General features: G+C 46.2%; 1 protein-coding gene across 1 annotated transcript in view; it reads right to left on the bottom strand.

Annotated features, from left to right (window-relative positions):
* LOC137544466 (N-fatty-acyl-amino acid synthase/hydrolase PM20D1-like) overlaps positions 1-15802 on the bottom strand; it is a 76985-nt gene that overhangs the window by 56896 nt on the left and 4287 nt on the right. The window contains exon 2 of the mRNA XM_068265548.1: positions 2379-2450. Within this exon, the coding sequence (XP_068121649.1) occupies positions 2379-2450 (72 nt within the window). The remainder of the gene's footprint in view (positions 1-2378; positions 2451-15802) is intronic.

Below are 15802 nucleotides of genomic sequence, written 5' to 3'. Positions count from 1 at the left end.
CTGAAGGGATTAAAACATTGTGGCAGGGAACACACTTGACAGTTTTCGTACGCGTTGTCTGCACAGAAAAACTGAGAACTCATGTTAATCAATGTGCTAGTGCAAACTTACTGTGTTGTTCGCACGCAGAAAAAAACCTGACATTCTGCATGATGACTCTGCACATTATGGCAGTTTCCTCTATCAATTACATCAGCTGTTGTGAAAAAACGCACGTGTTTTCCTGCATGGAAACACACTTGGTGTGCAGAAAAAGTATGCAGAAAAACACGCGCGGAAAACTGAAAGTCAAGTGTGTTCCCTGCCTGTAACTTTTCCTAAGTGTGTAACTGCCTGGCTTTAAGGCCTCGTTCACATCTACCTAGCGCAGATGGCCGTGCGATCCGAACGCAGCGCATACGATCGCACGCCATCTGCGCCGCTGCCCGCTGTGCTGCTGATCCCATCCATTGACAGAGATGGGATCAGCTCTGCGCAAAATGCATGCAACAGTACACAAGCGCTTCCCAGCGCATCGTACTGCTGCGCAGCGCAGTAGATGTGAACGGTAGAAGGGCAGTCTATGCCCTTCTGCTGTTCCTGCGTTTCAGCACATCATACGCACTTCTTAAATGTGCACGGAAGCGCGTATGATGTGAACAAGGCCTTAGTACCGATTATTACATACTTCCCTTGCAGTTCGTTTCTCTTAGAAGTTCACCATTTTCTTCTAAAAATGATTCCTTCCAGTTCTGACTAGATCAAGTCACAACTAAAAGCCTAATGCTGGGAATACACGGGTAGATTCTGAGCTGATAAAATGGTTAGATGGATAATTTCCGACATGTCCGATCACTGTTTTGCCGCTCGATTTGTTATAGAAGTGAATTGAAAAAAAGATAAGAAAAAAAGAGCGGAAGATATGAGAATCGAGCGGGCAAACCGATCGGGCGCAGAATCGAGCGCCAGAATCGACCCGTGTATTCCCAGCATTAGGGCCCTTTTCCACCGAGTCAGGTAAAAAGGGTGCTGTGAATGTGAATTATGGCTATAGCAGTGCGCCGTGAGCAATCTGAGCACTTGTAAGACACAGAGCCCAAATTGTAATTAAAAATAGCGCAATTCAGCCCCCAGCAATATCTGGAAGCTGAACTGCATCTTACCCCCACTGTATGGCGTCTTGGAGGGGAATAGTAGTGAATGCCGCCGGGATATTTGCCACAGCAGGGTGAGACATTTTTTCAGGCTTTAAGTATGCTTTTTGCACTATATCAGTCGCTGTCAGTTATACCTGAAAGGACAACTGATGTGCAAGGTAATGTCCATGTTTCTCTATGGTCAAGTGATGGGTATAGCAAGTTTTTCTTGGTAGTGAGAGCACTGCAAAATCGGTTTGTATAGTGAATGAAAAGCAATTTTGCAGCGGTCTTATACTTTGTATTGAAGCACAAATGCTCCAAAATGCTGCCGGCCCGATTGCTATTCATGGAAAACACACTCATTACTGTGGGAACCTTCTTCAACTTTCATTAAGCTAGCGCTTTTAGATTTGCTGGCAATTCCAAAACCCCGCTGAAAACACTTTAGTGGGCCCCAGGCCATCGAGCACTTTAATTACAGCGCAGGTAGATTTGGGCGCAGCCGCCGCCACCATAGGCTGTAATAGAAATTACAGCTAAAGCAGCGCACACAGAGTAACTCTGGCGCCGTCTGAAGACGAAGCTGAAGTTACTTTTAAAAAACAATAATTCGGCTTCCAGCAATTGCTGGAAGCCAAATTATTTAATTCCCCCACTATCCATGGCGGCCTGGAGGGGGAATAGTATTTAGCGCGGCCAGGAACTTGTGCAGTAGCAGGATCAGCCATATACCGGCTGTATCCTGCGCCGATTTTATATGTACCCCAGGCCATAGCTCTGGAACACTTTGGCTGTGAAGCAGTTAATGAAATACTGTAACTGTGAAGCTGGAAAAAAGCTGAAAGGAAGCAGTTTACATGTAACCACTACAACTAAAGAATTACTGTGTTTTTTTTTTTACATTTTAGCTATAGCTAAAGCTATAGCATGGTTGTTTATGACTTTTCCCTGCATTTTTTAAAAGCAGGTCACATCCACATTTGAATGGCCAATAATTGGTCAGTTTTACCACTTATGTAGTAAGTGAGTTTTCTACCCAATCTGTTCATAGTATTCAACATTTCTGGAAATGGTAAAATTGGACAATGAAAAGTGGATGTGTGTATGGATGTTAATGCAGACAGTTTGTGTAAAGCCATTGGTCAGTCTATGAATCTCTGCTATTATGTGGAGCATTTGGTTTTTTTTACAGTTAGACAAAAGAAGTACTTGGTACAGCTTGCCCAAAGTCCACATTTCTCATTTCCTGCAATTCCTTACCTCATCAACTGTCTGTGCTGGATGGAGACGGAAATTTACAGTAGCCTCTGCCACATGTGGAATTACATTGGACTGGAAAAAACAAACACATACAATCATTAAGCTGCACCAATATGTAAACAAATAAGTCACCTTTTAGAAGTCAGCAGGTGCACGTTTATATTATACTAGATATAAGCCCACCTGTTAAAAACGGGTGCCAGGGCTCAGCTGCAACCCCCATGACTGCCACAACAACTCCCGCACGGTCAGCCCACAGGCCTGAGCACGGCCGCGACACGCATGCACACACCCGCCTCCCCTGAGCTGTCCCAAGTCCGCCCTCGTGCCGCGCATGCGCGCTGGCCAAAACGCACAGACACAGGAGGACGCAGGAACACAGGGAGATTATTATATAGGATACGTGTGTGAAATTAAGTTTTACATTTAAATTCATAGTCTTTCCCCATGTGTTGTATTGATAGCAGGGATACCTTTGTTTCAAGCCTCAATACCACAGATTCGGCCCACCTCTACATTTTTCCTGGTTAAGCCTTAACTTCTTCCAGACCGCGTTGGATGTAATCTACGTACTGCAGGTGGCTGCTCGACTCTGACAAGACTTAGATTTCAACTTACCCACTGCTGGCTCATGCTGCTATCCCCAATCGCGTTGCTCTCTCCCGGCTGCAGTTCACTCACCCTGTCGCCTATATGACAGATCAGCTCTGTGAGCAGTTCAAGAGCGGATTTCATTGGCTTCTAACCATGTGATCAGTTGATCACTGTAAGCCAATCCCATTGGCTAACATTGATGCACAGGGTCAGGAGCCAATGTAATCGGCACAAAGAACTCTGCCGTCATAGCAACAGCAGAGAGAGGGGCCTGCGGGGATGGAGTGGCATGACTGACGAGAGCAGTGGGTATGTGCGGCGATTCGTCGGTAAGCACCATCTTGTGGTAGCAGCAGTCTCTGGTCCTTAAGAGGCCAGAGACTGCTGGTATGCAAGGGGTTAATAAACAGGACCTTTTCATTATTCAGGTCTTGTTAATACATGAATTATGATATACGATACATGATAAAGTTGCACTGGATAACATGGTCATGGGAGAAAAGGAAACAGATGTGCAGGAGTTAAACATTGCTCTCATTTACCCTGGCCTAGAACAGTATTCTGCACAAGTGCATAAGTTGTAGAGGGTCAGATCTCCCGTAACCTGCTATACACAAGGAAATCTGCAAAAGCCTACATCAGCCAGAGACACAAACCCCTACTTTTTGCTAGAAATAACCGTCAAGCTATACAGCACTGATAGGGATAAGGATATATGGCATAAAAGGCCATACTGGAGAAGGGAAATATGCTACAGTACCCCATATCCTCTGTAAAGAAATCCCTACCAAATAGAGCACTGCAAAATATGCAGAGAACCAAGACAAACATATAATGGACTGCATATTAGCCACTTCGCATCTAGACCATTTTTCCTCCCTATGGACCAGAGCTGTTTTGATGTTTTAGCTACGTCCCTGTTTAATCAGCTATAACTTTATCCCTACTTATGATGGCTAAATGATACATGTATTGTTTTTTTTCAAATGAAACCAGGCTTTCATTTGGCAGTATTTTTTCCCCAAGAACGATTTTATTTTGTATGCATTTTAATTGGAAAATTCAAAAAAATACATTTCTCAGTTTTTACCAATCCCAGTTTAAAAATAAAAAGTACTACAAATGTTATTTGGCTACTTCTCCTGTTTTTCAAAAAGTGGAAAGTATGTTCCTGTCACAATTTATGGTGATGATATTTGTTTCTGAAATAAATGCCAAGCCGCTGCAGCTAAAGCTAACAAAATTTTGGGAAGCATTAAAAGGGAAATAAAAACAGAGATGCTGGCATAATATTGCCCCTGTTTAACTCTCTAGTAAGGCCACATCTGGAATATGGAATTCAGTTCTGGGCACCTACATTACAGAAAAGATATTGCAGTTTTAGAGCAGGTTCAGAGACGAGCAACAAAATTGATACGTGGAATGGAAGGTCTCACTTACCAAGAAAGGTTAGATAAACTGGGTTTATTTGGTCTAGAGAAAAGACGCCTTAGAGGAGATCTAATTAACATGTATAAATACATCAGAGGGCAATATCCGCCTCGCGGATGAGCTTTTTGTCCCTAGGCCTTCTCAAAGGACTAGAGGACATGATCTGCGCATGGAGGAAAAACGTTTTATGAGAAAATTATATATAATACCTGCGCCTTTACATATCAATTATGCAATTTGGAGTTAATAAAATGTAAATTTATTCAAAATACACCAGTAGTCTTAAAAGTTAATCTCAATAAATCCCACACATAAATTCATACCTATTCAATAAATGCACTTATCAATACTGGCCAGTATCAAAGAACTTGCTGTGCACTGCAGTGCTAAAATATGAAAAAATGCCTAAAAAATGCCTAAAAAATGCCTAGAAAATGACTGAAGTCTCTTCCCTTGCTGACATACAGCTTCTTCTGAGAGTAATCAGTTTGGTATTATATAGTTCGCTGACATGCAACTTCTTCTAAAAATGATCAGTTGTTCCAATGGTAGGGTTAAGGAAGATGAAAGATGAAAAAATGACTAAAAAATGCCTAGAAAATGACTAAAAAATGCCTAAAAAATGCCTAGAAAATGACTGAAGTTTCTTCCCTTGCTGACATACAGCTTCTTCTGAGAGTAATCAGTTTGGTATTATATAGTTCGCTGACATGCAACTTCTTCTAAAAAATGATCAGTTGTTCCAATGGTAGGGTTAAGGCTTTTGATAGCCCACACACTCACGGTTCCGTTGCTTAGCTTGGATACTTCCTTTAGTGTTCGTCCACTCAAGTCTGTAGCAGTTTTCTAGACTGGGGAGGAGTGGGTCAGGCTGCGTTCCCAGCAACTAACGATCGTTGTTACACAGGTCCCGGCCGGAGACCCGCTGCTTGAGGTTCGTGCAGCACACGGGGAGAGCTCCGATATGCGTGTTTGGAGTTGTGGGTGACGTCACCACTCTGCTTCCAATTGCCGACCGGTTGCTGGGAACGCAGCCTGACCCACTCCTCCCCAGTCTAGAAAACTGCTACAGACTTGAGTGGACGAACACTAAAGGAAGTATCCAAGCTAAGCAACGGAACCGTGAGTGTGTGGGCTATCAAAAGCCTTAACCCTACCATTGGAACAACTGATCATTTTTTAGAAGAAGTTGCATGTCAGCGAACTATATAATACCAAACTGATTACTCTCAGAAGAAGCTGTATGTCAGCAAGGGAAGAAACTTCAGTCATTTTCTAGGCATTTTTTAGGCATTTTTTAGTCATTTTCTAGGCATTTTTTAGTCATTTTTTCATCTTTCATCTTCCTTAACCCTACCATTGGAACAACTGATCATTTTTAGAAGAAGTTGCATGTCAGCGAACTATATAATACCAAACTGATTACTCTCAGAAGAAGCTGTATGTCAGCAAGGGAAGAGACTTCAGTCATTTTCTAGGCATTTTTTAGGCATTTTTTAGTCATTTTTTTCATATTTTAGCACTGCAGTGCACAGCAAGTTCTTTGATACTGGCCAGTATTGATTAGTGCATTTATTGAATAGGTATGAATTTATGTGTGGGATTTATTGAGATTAACTTTTAAGACTACTGGTGTATTTTGAATAAATTTACATTTTATTAACTCCAAATTGCATAATTGATATGTAAAGGCGCAGGTATTATATATATTTTTCTCATATATTGCTCGAAGGGGATGAGAGTGTAAAACCCCAATTAATTACCTTGCTGCCAATTAAGTGGAACTGTTTCACATTGAATTACAGCGCGGCGACATAACATTTTTATTTTTATATTTGGAAAAACGTTTTAGCCATTAATTTAGGAAAGGGTTCTTTACAGTAAGAGTGATTAAGATGTGGAATGCATTGCCACAGGAAGTAGTTATGGCAAACTCTATACCTGCATTTAAAGGGGGCTTAGATGCTTTCCTTGCGTTGAAAGACATCCATGGCTACAATTACTAGGTAATGCCTAATGATGTTGATCCAGGGATTTTATCTGATGGCCATCTGGAGTCGGGAAGGAATTTTTCCCTTTTGGGGCTAATTGGACCATGCCTTGTAAGGGTTTTTTCGCCTTCCTCTGGATCAACAGGGATATGTGAGGAAGCAGGCTGGAGTTGTACTTTGTACTGGTTGAACTCGATGGACGTATCGCTTTTTTCAACCAAAATAACTATGTAAAAGGTGGCTTTTTGCTACACTGGGTACTTTTCACTTAGAGAAAACATTACAAATATTTTAAATATCCTCCAGTATTAACCTCCTATAGGTAGCCTGGTGTGCACCCAGTATTAGGTTCCCCTAGTATAGATAGCCAGATCCCCCTCCCAGTACAAGTAACTAGATATGCCCCCTGTATCAGCCCCCCACATAAATAGCTAGATGTGCCACCAGTATAAGGCCCCCACTCAGAGGCGTAGCTAGGGTTTCCAGCGCCCGGGGACAAAGACTATTAATGCGCCCTGTAAGGTCAAAAAAGGGGCGTCGGCATGATAATGGGTGGGGCCAAATATACATGACCTTAGCAGTGGTGTAAAAGGTCTGGCAGGGAAGTTTGAGCTCTGCCATAGTGTTTCCCCCCAAAATACATGTAATCTGACAGCATTTCACCAAAAATACATGTAATTTGTCAGAGGTTCCTCCAAAATACAGATATTTGACAATGGTTGCCCCAAAATAGACACAATCTGGCAGCAGTGGTTCCCCCAACATACATATAATCTGGCAGCTGTTCCCCAAAATACACTTAATCTGGCAGCAGCGGTTCCCCAAAAATACAGTTAATCTGGCAGCAGTTTCCCCAAAATAGGTTCCCCCAGTATAGGTAACCAGGTCTATAGGTGTCCCCAGTGGTAGTAACCAGGTAAATAAATTAAAAAAAAACACAGGTCACCGCTGGGCGCCCCTAGGGACCCAGCGCCCGGGGGCACTTGTCCTACCCCGCCCACCCCTAGCTACGCCCCTGCCCCCACTATAGGTAGCTAGAGGTGCCCGCAGAATAAGCCCCCCTATAGGTAACTAGATGTGCCCCCAGTATTAGGTCTCTCTCCCCCTCCAGTATAGTCAGCTGTGCCCTCAGTATTAGGTCACCCCCATATAGACAGCCAGATGTACCACCCAGTACTAGTCCCCCCCCCCAATTACAGATAAGCAGATGTACCACCATTATTAGGTCCCCCCAGAATAATGTGGCTCCTAGTGACACCCCCCCTTCCTCACTTGTATTAGGCAGCCCCCCCCCCTCATATTATGCAGCCCCCCCCCCTCCTGGATCTGTAAATGTTTTTTTCCCCCTGGAAGTCCGCCCCTAGATAAATCTGCGTTCCAGGCAATTCACTTATCAGCTGGTCTCTAGAGGCGCCTCTGGCTAGAGGTGTCCCTGACTGAAGGGAGGTCTCGTCAGTGGAATGCTCAAAGATGGGTGAATAACAGCGGTGTAGCAATTGGTATAGCAACCATAGTCGTTGCTTTAGGGCCCGTGGCAGCCCTACGTCACAGGGGGCCCGCAGCGGAGAGAGGACTCGGGGGCCCCCCTGCTTTTATTGAGCGTCGGGAGAGCGGCATATACAGCAGGCTCCGGCGGGGTAATCAGACGCTAGATGTCCAGCTGCCTCCCGAGCTACGCTGTCTCCTCTGTATGCTGCTCGCAATTAACCAGGAAGCGGTGCGAGCAGCAATACAGAGGAGACACCGTAGCCCGGGAGGCAGCTGGACATCTAGTGTCTGATTACCCCGCCGGAGCCTGCTGTATATGCCGCTCTCCCGCCACTCATAAAAGGAGGGGGGACCCCCGAGGTGAGGCAGGGAGGATAGGAGTTGGGCCCCTACCCCACTAAACTACCCGTCTACCTACCCTCTCACCCGGCTACCTAACTGCCTACCCTCCCACCCGGCTACCTAACTGCCTACCCTCCCACCCAGCTACCTAACTGCCTACCCTCCCACCCAGCTACCTAACTGCCTACCCTCCCACCCAGCTACCTAACTGCCTACCCTCCCACCCGGCTACCTAACTGCCTACCCTCCCACCCGGCTACCTAACTACCCTCCCACCCGGATACCTTACTGCCTACCCTCCCACCCGGATACCTAACTACCCTCCCACCCGGATACCTAACTGCCCACCCTCCCACTCGGCTAGCTAACTGCCCACCCTCCCACCCGGCTACCTAACTGCCTACCCTCCCATCCGGATACCTAACTGCCTACCCGGCTACCTAACTGCCCACCCTCCCACCCGGCTTCCTAACTGCCTACCCTGCCACCAAGCTACCTAACTGCCTACCCTGCCACCCAGCTACCTAACTGCCTACCCTGCCACCCAGCTACCTAACTGCCTATCCTGCCACCCATCTGCCTACCCTGCCACCCAGCTACTTATCTGCCTACCCTGCTACCTATCTGCCTACCCTCCCACCCGTCTACCTATCTGCCTACCCTCCCACCTGTCTACCTAACTGCCCACCCGGCTACCTATCTGCCTACTCTGCCACCCAGCTACCTAACTGCCCACCCATCTACCTATCTGCCTACCCTCCCACCCGTCTACCTATCTGCCTACCCTCCCACCTGTCTACCTAACTGCCCACCCGGCTACCTATCTGCCTACTCTGCCACCCAGCTACCTAACTGCCCACCCATCTACCTATCTGCCTACCCTCCCACCTGTCTACCTAACTGCCCACCCGGCTACCTATCTGCCTACCCTCCCACCCGGCTCCCTAACTGCCTACCCAGTGCAGTGCCTGCACCGCAAATAGCATGCCAGCCTTCCCAACCACCCTCCCTCCAGGTAATTAATGTTAGCCCACTATAGACCTGGCTACATATACTGCATTTTGTGGGGAAATTTGGCGACAATCTGATTGCATTTTGCGGGGAAATCTGGCAATAATCTGATTGCATTTTGTGGGGAAATCTGGCAATAATCTTATTGCATTTTGTGAGGAAATCTGCCAACAATCTAATTGAATTTTGTGGGGAAATGTGCAGCCAATAAGATTGCATTTGTGGGGAAATGTGCTGCCAATCTCATTGCATTTGTGGGGAAATGTGCTGCCAATCTCATTGCATTTGTGGGGAAATGTGCTGCCAATCTCATTGCATTTGTGGGGAAATGTGCTGCCAATCTCATTGCATTTGTGGGGAAATGTGCTGCCAATCTCATTGCATTTGTGGGGAAATGTGCTGCCAATCTCATTGCATTTGTGGGGAAATGTGCTGCCAATCTCATTGCATTTGTGGGGAAATGTGCTGCCAATCTCATTGCATTTGTAGGGAAATGTGCTGCCAATCTCACTGCATTTGTGGGGAAACGTGCTGCCAATCTCACTGCATTTGTGGGGAAATGTGCTGCCAATCTCATAGCACTTGTGGGAAAATCTGCTGCCAATCTCATTGCATTTGTGGGGAAATCTGATGCCACTCTCATTGCATTTGTGGGGAAATATGCCAATCTGATTGCATTTGTGGGGAAATATGCTGTCAATCTCATTGCATTTGTAAAGAAATATGCTGTCAATCTGATTCCATTTGTGGGGAAATCTGTTGCCAATCTCATTGCATTTTGTGGGGAAATCTTCTGCGAATCTGATTGCATTTTGGGGTCGGCCAGCCCTCCACCATGTGGTCTGGAAAAACAACGGCCCTCCATGCCCTCGGAGTTGGACAGCACACTGCTAAGCTCTTGTATATTTGGCCCCACCCATGACCACGCCCACATGCTGTTGTGATCGGCCTCTTTTCTGGAAATCAAAATATGGTCACCCTACACTCTATAGTTCCAGCCAGCCAGGGAGGAAGGAGGAGGAGTTATGCCCGGCGGGCTTGTGCAGGGCTCACGGCAAGGGAGCGGACTGCAGACGGTGGCTGCGCCTGCGACTGGAGCTAGAGGAGTGTGCCCTGGAGCCGGAGGCCTTCCCTAGACTGGAGACTGAGGTGGACCTGCCACCCGAGGAACGACCCGACCCTACGCCGTGGCCGCAGAGTGACAGCAGGAGGCGGGAGTGAGGCAAGCTGCAGGACTGTAAGTATGCTGTGGCTGCTGGCTGGCTGTGCTGTGGACTAACGGAGGTGCAAGGGGGCCGGGGGGTTGGAAGAGAACATTTTTGTGGGGAAATCTGCCGCCAATCTGGTTGCATTTTGTTGGGAAATCTGCGACAATCTGGTTGCATTTTGGGGTGAAATCTGCGACAATCTGGATGCAATTTGTGGGGAAATCTGCCAACAATCTGGTTGCAATTTGTGGGGAAATCTGCCGACAATCTGGTTGCATTTTGTTGGGAAATCTGCAGACAATCTGGTTGCAATTTGTGGGGAAATCTGCCGACAATCTGGTTGCATTTTGTGGGGAAATCTGCCGACAATCTGGTTGCAATTTGTGGGGAAATCTGCCGCCAATCTGGTTGCATTTTGTGGGGAAATCTGCCGCCAATTTGGTTGCATTTTGCTGGGAAATCTGTCCACAATCTGGTTGCAATTTGTGGGGAAATCTGCCAACAATCTGGTTGCATTTTGTGGGGAAATCTGCCAACAATCTGGTTGCATTTTGTGGGGAAATCTGCCGACAATCTGGTTGCATATTGTGTGGAAATCTGCTGACAATCTGGTTGCATTCTGTGGGGAAATCAGATTTCCCCACAAAATGTTCGGGTGGGAGGTCCGAGGTCCGTGGGGTTGGAAGGTCGTGGAGGGGGGGGGGGGGCATACATCTATTTTGCTATGGCGCCCAGTCATTTCTAGCTACGCCCCTGGATCAGAGTTTTCACTTACCAGCAAAGGTTAGGTAAACTTGGCTTGTATACAGTCTGGAGGAAAAACACCTTAGAGGTGATCTAATTAACTTAAAAATTAATCTAATTAACATAAAAATATATCAGAGGGCTATTTGAAAGTTTGGCATATTAGCTTTTTGTCTCTAGGTTTGTGCAAAGGACTAGGGGACATGATTTGCATATGGTGGAAAAAAGTTTTTGCCCTCTATTTAGGAAATGGTACTTTACATTAAAAGTGTTTAAATGTGGAATAGCTTAACACAGGATGTAGTTATGGTACATTTTATATCTGCATTTAAAGGGGCTTGAATGCTTTCCTTGCATTGAAGGACATCCATGGCTATAATTACTAGGTAATTCCTAGCGAAGATGATCCAGTTATTTTTGCCTGAAGTCAGGATGGATTTTTTTTCCTTTTAGCACTAACTGGTCCAAGTCTGTGGCCGATTATAGTCGAATTAGATGAAAATCGCTGCCGCCAAGTGCACGCCTGACCAACAAAGTGACCAATTTTGGGATAATAATTGGTTGCATTGTCGATCGCACATGCTACAAGATGTTTCCCTGAGGTTGGTTCGTCGGGTGTGCGGAATGTTTCGGGTGTGCGTCGGGTGTGCGGTTTTGGAATGAGCGACGAAACCCCCGCCGCAATGTATAAATGTGCCCTCCCGTGTGTGCATTTCTACATTACCTGTCCTGTAGCTGCCTTCTACGTGGTATCCATCCATCTCTCCGGGTTCTAACAGCCATACATGCAGACGCTATGCGCCATGTATGCGGCTGATAGACTCCAGAGAGATGGATGGACACCACGTGGAGGAGAAGGCTGCTACAGGACAGGTAATGTATAAATGCGCACACACACACATGGGGGGGGGGGGGCATATTTATACATTAGGGAGGCAGCGGCGGGGCGGACACGGCAGGCTCAGCCGATTCCCTTAAATCAGCCTGCAGTACATGGGCAGCTATGACTAGAGACAAATTTGTCTCTAATCAGATTCGATTAGAGATACATTTGTCTCTTTGTCGAATCTGCCCATAATCTGCTGATGTATGGCTACCTTCATAAGGTTTTTTTGGCCTCCTTTGTACCTACTGGGATATGTGTGGGTGCAGGTTAGGGTGCTAGTCTACTATAGGGGACCCAGCAGGAAACCTCATAGGGATAGTCCGCTAACATAATTGTGCAGACAGCACCCTCTCAAGCTACTAGGTTTCTAATAAGTTATAGTCAACAATGCCTACACTATTTGGCCAATTACAATGTTTTGTGTTGTAAGAGGGTGCTGTGATTGGAGAACTGTTTCCTGTGAGAATTTCTGCTGGGTTCCCTAAAGTAGACTAGCACCCAAGGTCAGGTGGCCATACATCAGGCCGACTTGCTGGCTGATCGACTATCCAATTTGATTATTATAAATCGAACTGGATGAAAATCGGTGCCGCCAAGTGCATGTCCGACTCAGAAAGCAACCAATTTCGGAACAGAAATTGGTCGCACTGTCGATAGCCCATGCTGCAAGATGTCGGGCCAAAGTTGGTTTGTCGGGTGGAATGGTGTGCAATTTGTCGACGATCGATGAAACCATCTGCCGACTCGCCGGAGTGTAATGTAATGTTCCCCCCATGTAAAGTATACATTACCAGTCCGTGGCCTCTGCTTGTCCCCCGCTGCTCTGGACGCATTCTCCTCTTCCGCATACATGCAGGCCCCACTTGGTTTCCTGGTAAGGGTGTATGTGTGACGTCACACACGAGCGCCCTTACTAGGAAACCACGTGGGGCCTGCGTGTATGCGGAAGAGGAGAATGCACCCAGAGCAGCAGGGGACAAGCAGAGGCCACGGACAGGTAATGTATACACTTTGGCACAGGGGACATTACATTAGGGGGCACAGCGGCGAGGCGGCACACAGGGCCGATTCCGGATCGATTTCAGGATGAAATTGATTGGGAATCAGCCTGTGGTGTATGGGTCGTTGATAGATCTCTCTCTTATCAGATTCGATAAGAGAGATATTTGTCTCTTGGTCCAATCTGCCCATACATCGGTAGATCTATGGGCACCTTAAAGGTGGCCATACACTGGTCGATTTGCCATCAGATTCGACCAACAGACAGATCCCTATCTGATCGAATCTGATCAGAGAGGGATCGTATGGCTACCTTTACAGCAAACAGATTGTGAACCGATTTCAGCCTGAAACCGTTCACAATCTGTTGTGGTGGTGCTGCTGCTGCTGCCCCCGCCTGCCCGCATACATTACCTGCTCCGCCTCTACTGTTTAAACTTCCTGCTGGGCTAGAAGAAGTGAGGCATGCCGGACCTGGAGACCAGAGCGCAGACAGAGCAGCGGTGACCGGGAGACTAGAGTCGCGCCGGCGGAGCAGGTAATGTATGGGGGCTCTATTGCGTCGGTCGTCGGGCACTCGAACGCCGTCGGGCGCTCTTTACCCGCGGGCGATCGACGGTTATTTTCCGCACGGCGCGATCGACGGGATCGGAGGAAATGGATCGAAATTCGGCGTGTAGCGTGAACGATTGGCAGCAGATTCGATCCCAGTGATCGAATCTGCTGTCGAAACGGGCGCAAATCGGGCCAGTGTATGGCCAGCTTTAGTGTTGTACTATGTTTTCTGGTTGAACTTGATGGACAGAGGTCTTTTTTTCAACCAAATTAACTATGTAAGTTGTAATCTAAGTTCACATACTTTCATGTTCTGCCTAATATTTGGTCCAGTCAGTGTCATAGTGATAGAAAGCTATTATAATCTAGCGTCTTAGTGTGCAGCAATGTAGAATGTAGGAGAAACAGATGGTAATGGTAACCTCATGGTAACGGCTTTCTTGGCTGTTACACACCAAGAATACAAATAAGTTTTATTTACTTTATTAACTTCCTTTTACACACATAGGATATAGTGAGAGCATTGCTACTGCAACACTGCATACCCTGTGGATATAGTTGGTAATGCATCTTACCTAATAGATGTACACATAACGGAAAATTGTATACTCACCTAACAGTAATTTTCCTTTCCATGTGCATCCATGGCAGCATACATATGGGTTAAGCCCCACCCCTACCAATTAACAGGACCTTAGCTATAAAAGAAAGTGACCCCTAGCGAGCAGCATTCTCATTGACTAGCCGAACCGGAGAACAGCAAAAAGTCAAGAAAAGGAAAGGGAGGGAAATCCCTATGCTGCCATGGATGCACATGGAAAGGAAAATTACCGTTAGGTGAGTATACAATTTTCCGTTTTCCATATGCCTCCATGGCAGCATACATATGCAGAAAAAAGTAAGGGTGGGACAAGACTTGCTGACCAAAAATAATTTCAATTAAGGCTTTAACAGATTCAGAAATAACTTTCTTTCTAAATTAAACTGAAGCGGAGGCTGCTGGATTGACTCTGAAATGGGCAATGAAAGTATGGACAGAGGACCAGTTGGCAGCCTGGTGAATCTTTGCCCGGATAGCGAAGGTGGCACAGGAGACAGCTGAGAAGAGTGCACTGTGATGCCACCCAGAGGGACAAGGTCAAAAAACCTTGATAATAGGCTAGCCTTAATAAGAGGCTTTGTTGATTCATTTGAGCCATGAAGAGATCTTTTGAGTTTGATGTTAGCTGGCTCTTTCTCAGACCTGATGGAATTATGTAGAGCTGTTCTGATTTCCTGAAGCTCCCTTGTTACATTCACATAGGCTCTAAGTGTTTTTGCAACATCTAAAACATGCAGATCAGAGGAATTTGTATCCATAAAAGATGGCACTGTCAAAAAGAATTTTTGCTAGGTAACTGAGAACCTGCGCAGTTCCCACTTTGGAAAAAGGTTGCAATTAGGATGCTTGTTTTTTGGTGGCAGCCTTCATAAATTGCACTATTAGAGGGTGAGAGACCCAGCAGTGATCAGTCAAAGCAGAGATAGCAGAAACCTGCACTTTGAGAGTGCGAGCCAATTGTTTTTCTAGGCCAATCTGGAGGAAGCTAAGAATATGTTGTGCTGGTGGAGCCATTGGATCAAAATTATTTACCAGAGCAATTGTGAAAAAATATTTTCCAGTTTGTGGTAGTTTTCCCTGCTTTTAGCAGTGTGTTTATCAATGATTCTGAGTTTCCCAGGTCTGTAAGCTTCCTCCCACAATCCTTAAGCCATTAAATTAAGGGATTGAGGAGACAGATGATAAATTGAGTCCTGGGACAGGGGGTTTGGTCTGACTGGAAGAGGAATAGGAGGTTCCAACTTCAGGCTCCAAATTAGAGGGACTCATGGCTGGCATGGCCAAAATAGACCCACCTCCAGGAGTACCACTTGTTCTAGGAGGAGTCTCCTCAGAATTTTAAAGATAAGTGGAGTTGGAGGAAAAAAAACAGAGACCATTCAGAAACTTCAGGTGTTGCCAGAGCACCCTGAGCCCTTGAATGTGGGGGCGAATCTCCTCGAGCTGGCATTTAGTTAATGCAGGTTGCCATCAGGTCCACCTACCCAATGGTCACAGATCACTCTGGATATATTTTATTGAGTGGCCACAAGCTATTGCCTCAGTCCCCTTGATTGAGAAAATCTGTCGCAGAG

Source organism: Hyperolius riggenbachi, chromosome 2 (assembly GCF_040937935.1).
Source record: "Hyperolius riggenbachi isolate aHypRig1 chromosome 2, aHypRig1.pri, whole genome shotgun sequence".
NCBI lineage: Eukaryota > Metazoa > Chordata > Amphibia > Anura > Hyperoliidae > Hyperolius > Hyperolius riggenbachi.
This window is presented reverse-complemented; position numbering and strand designations above follow the sequence as displayed.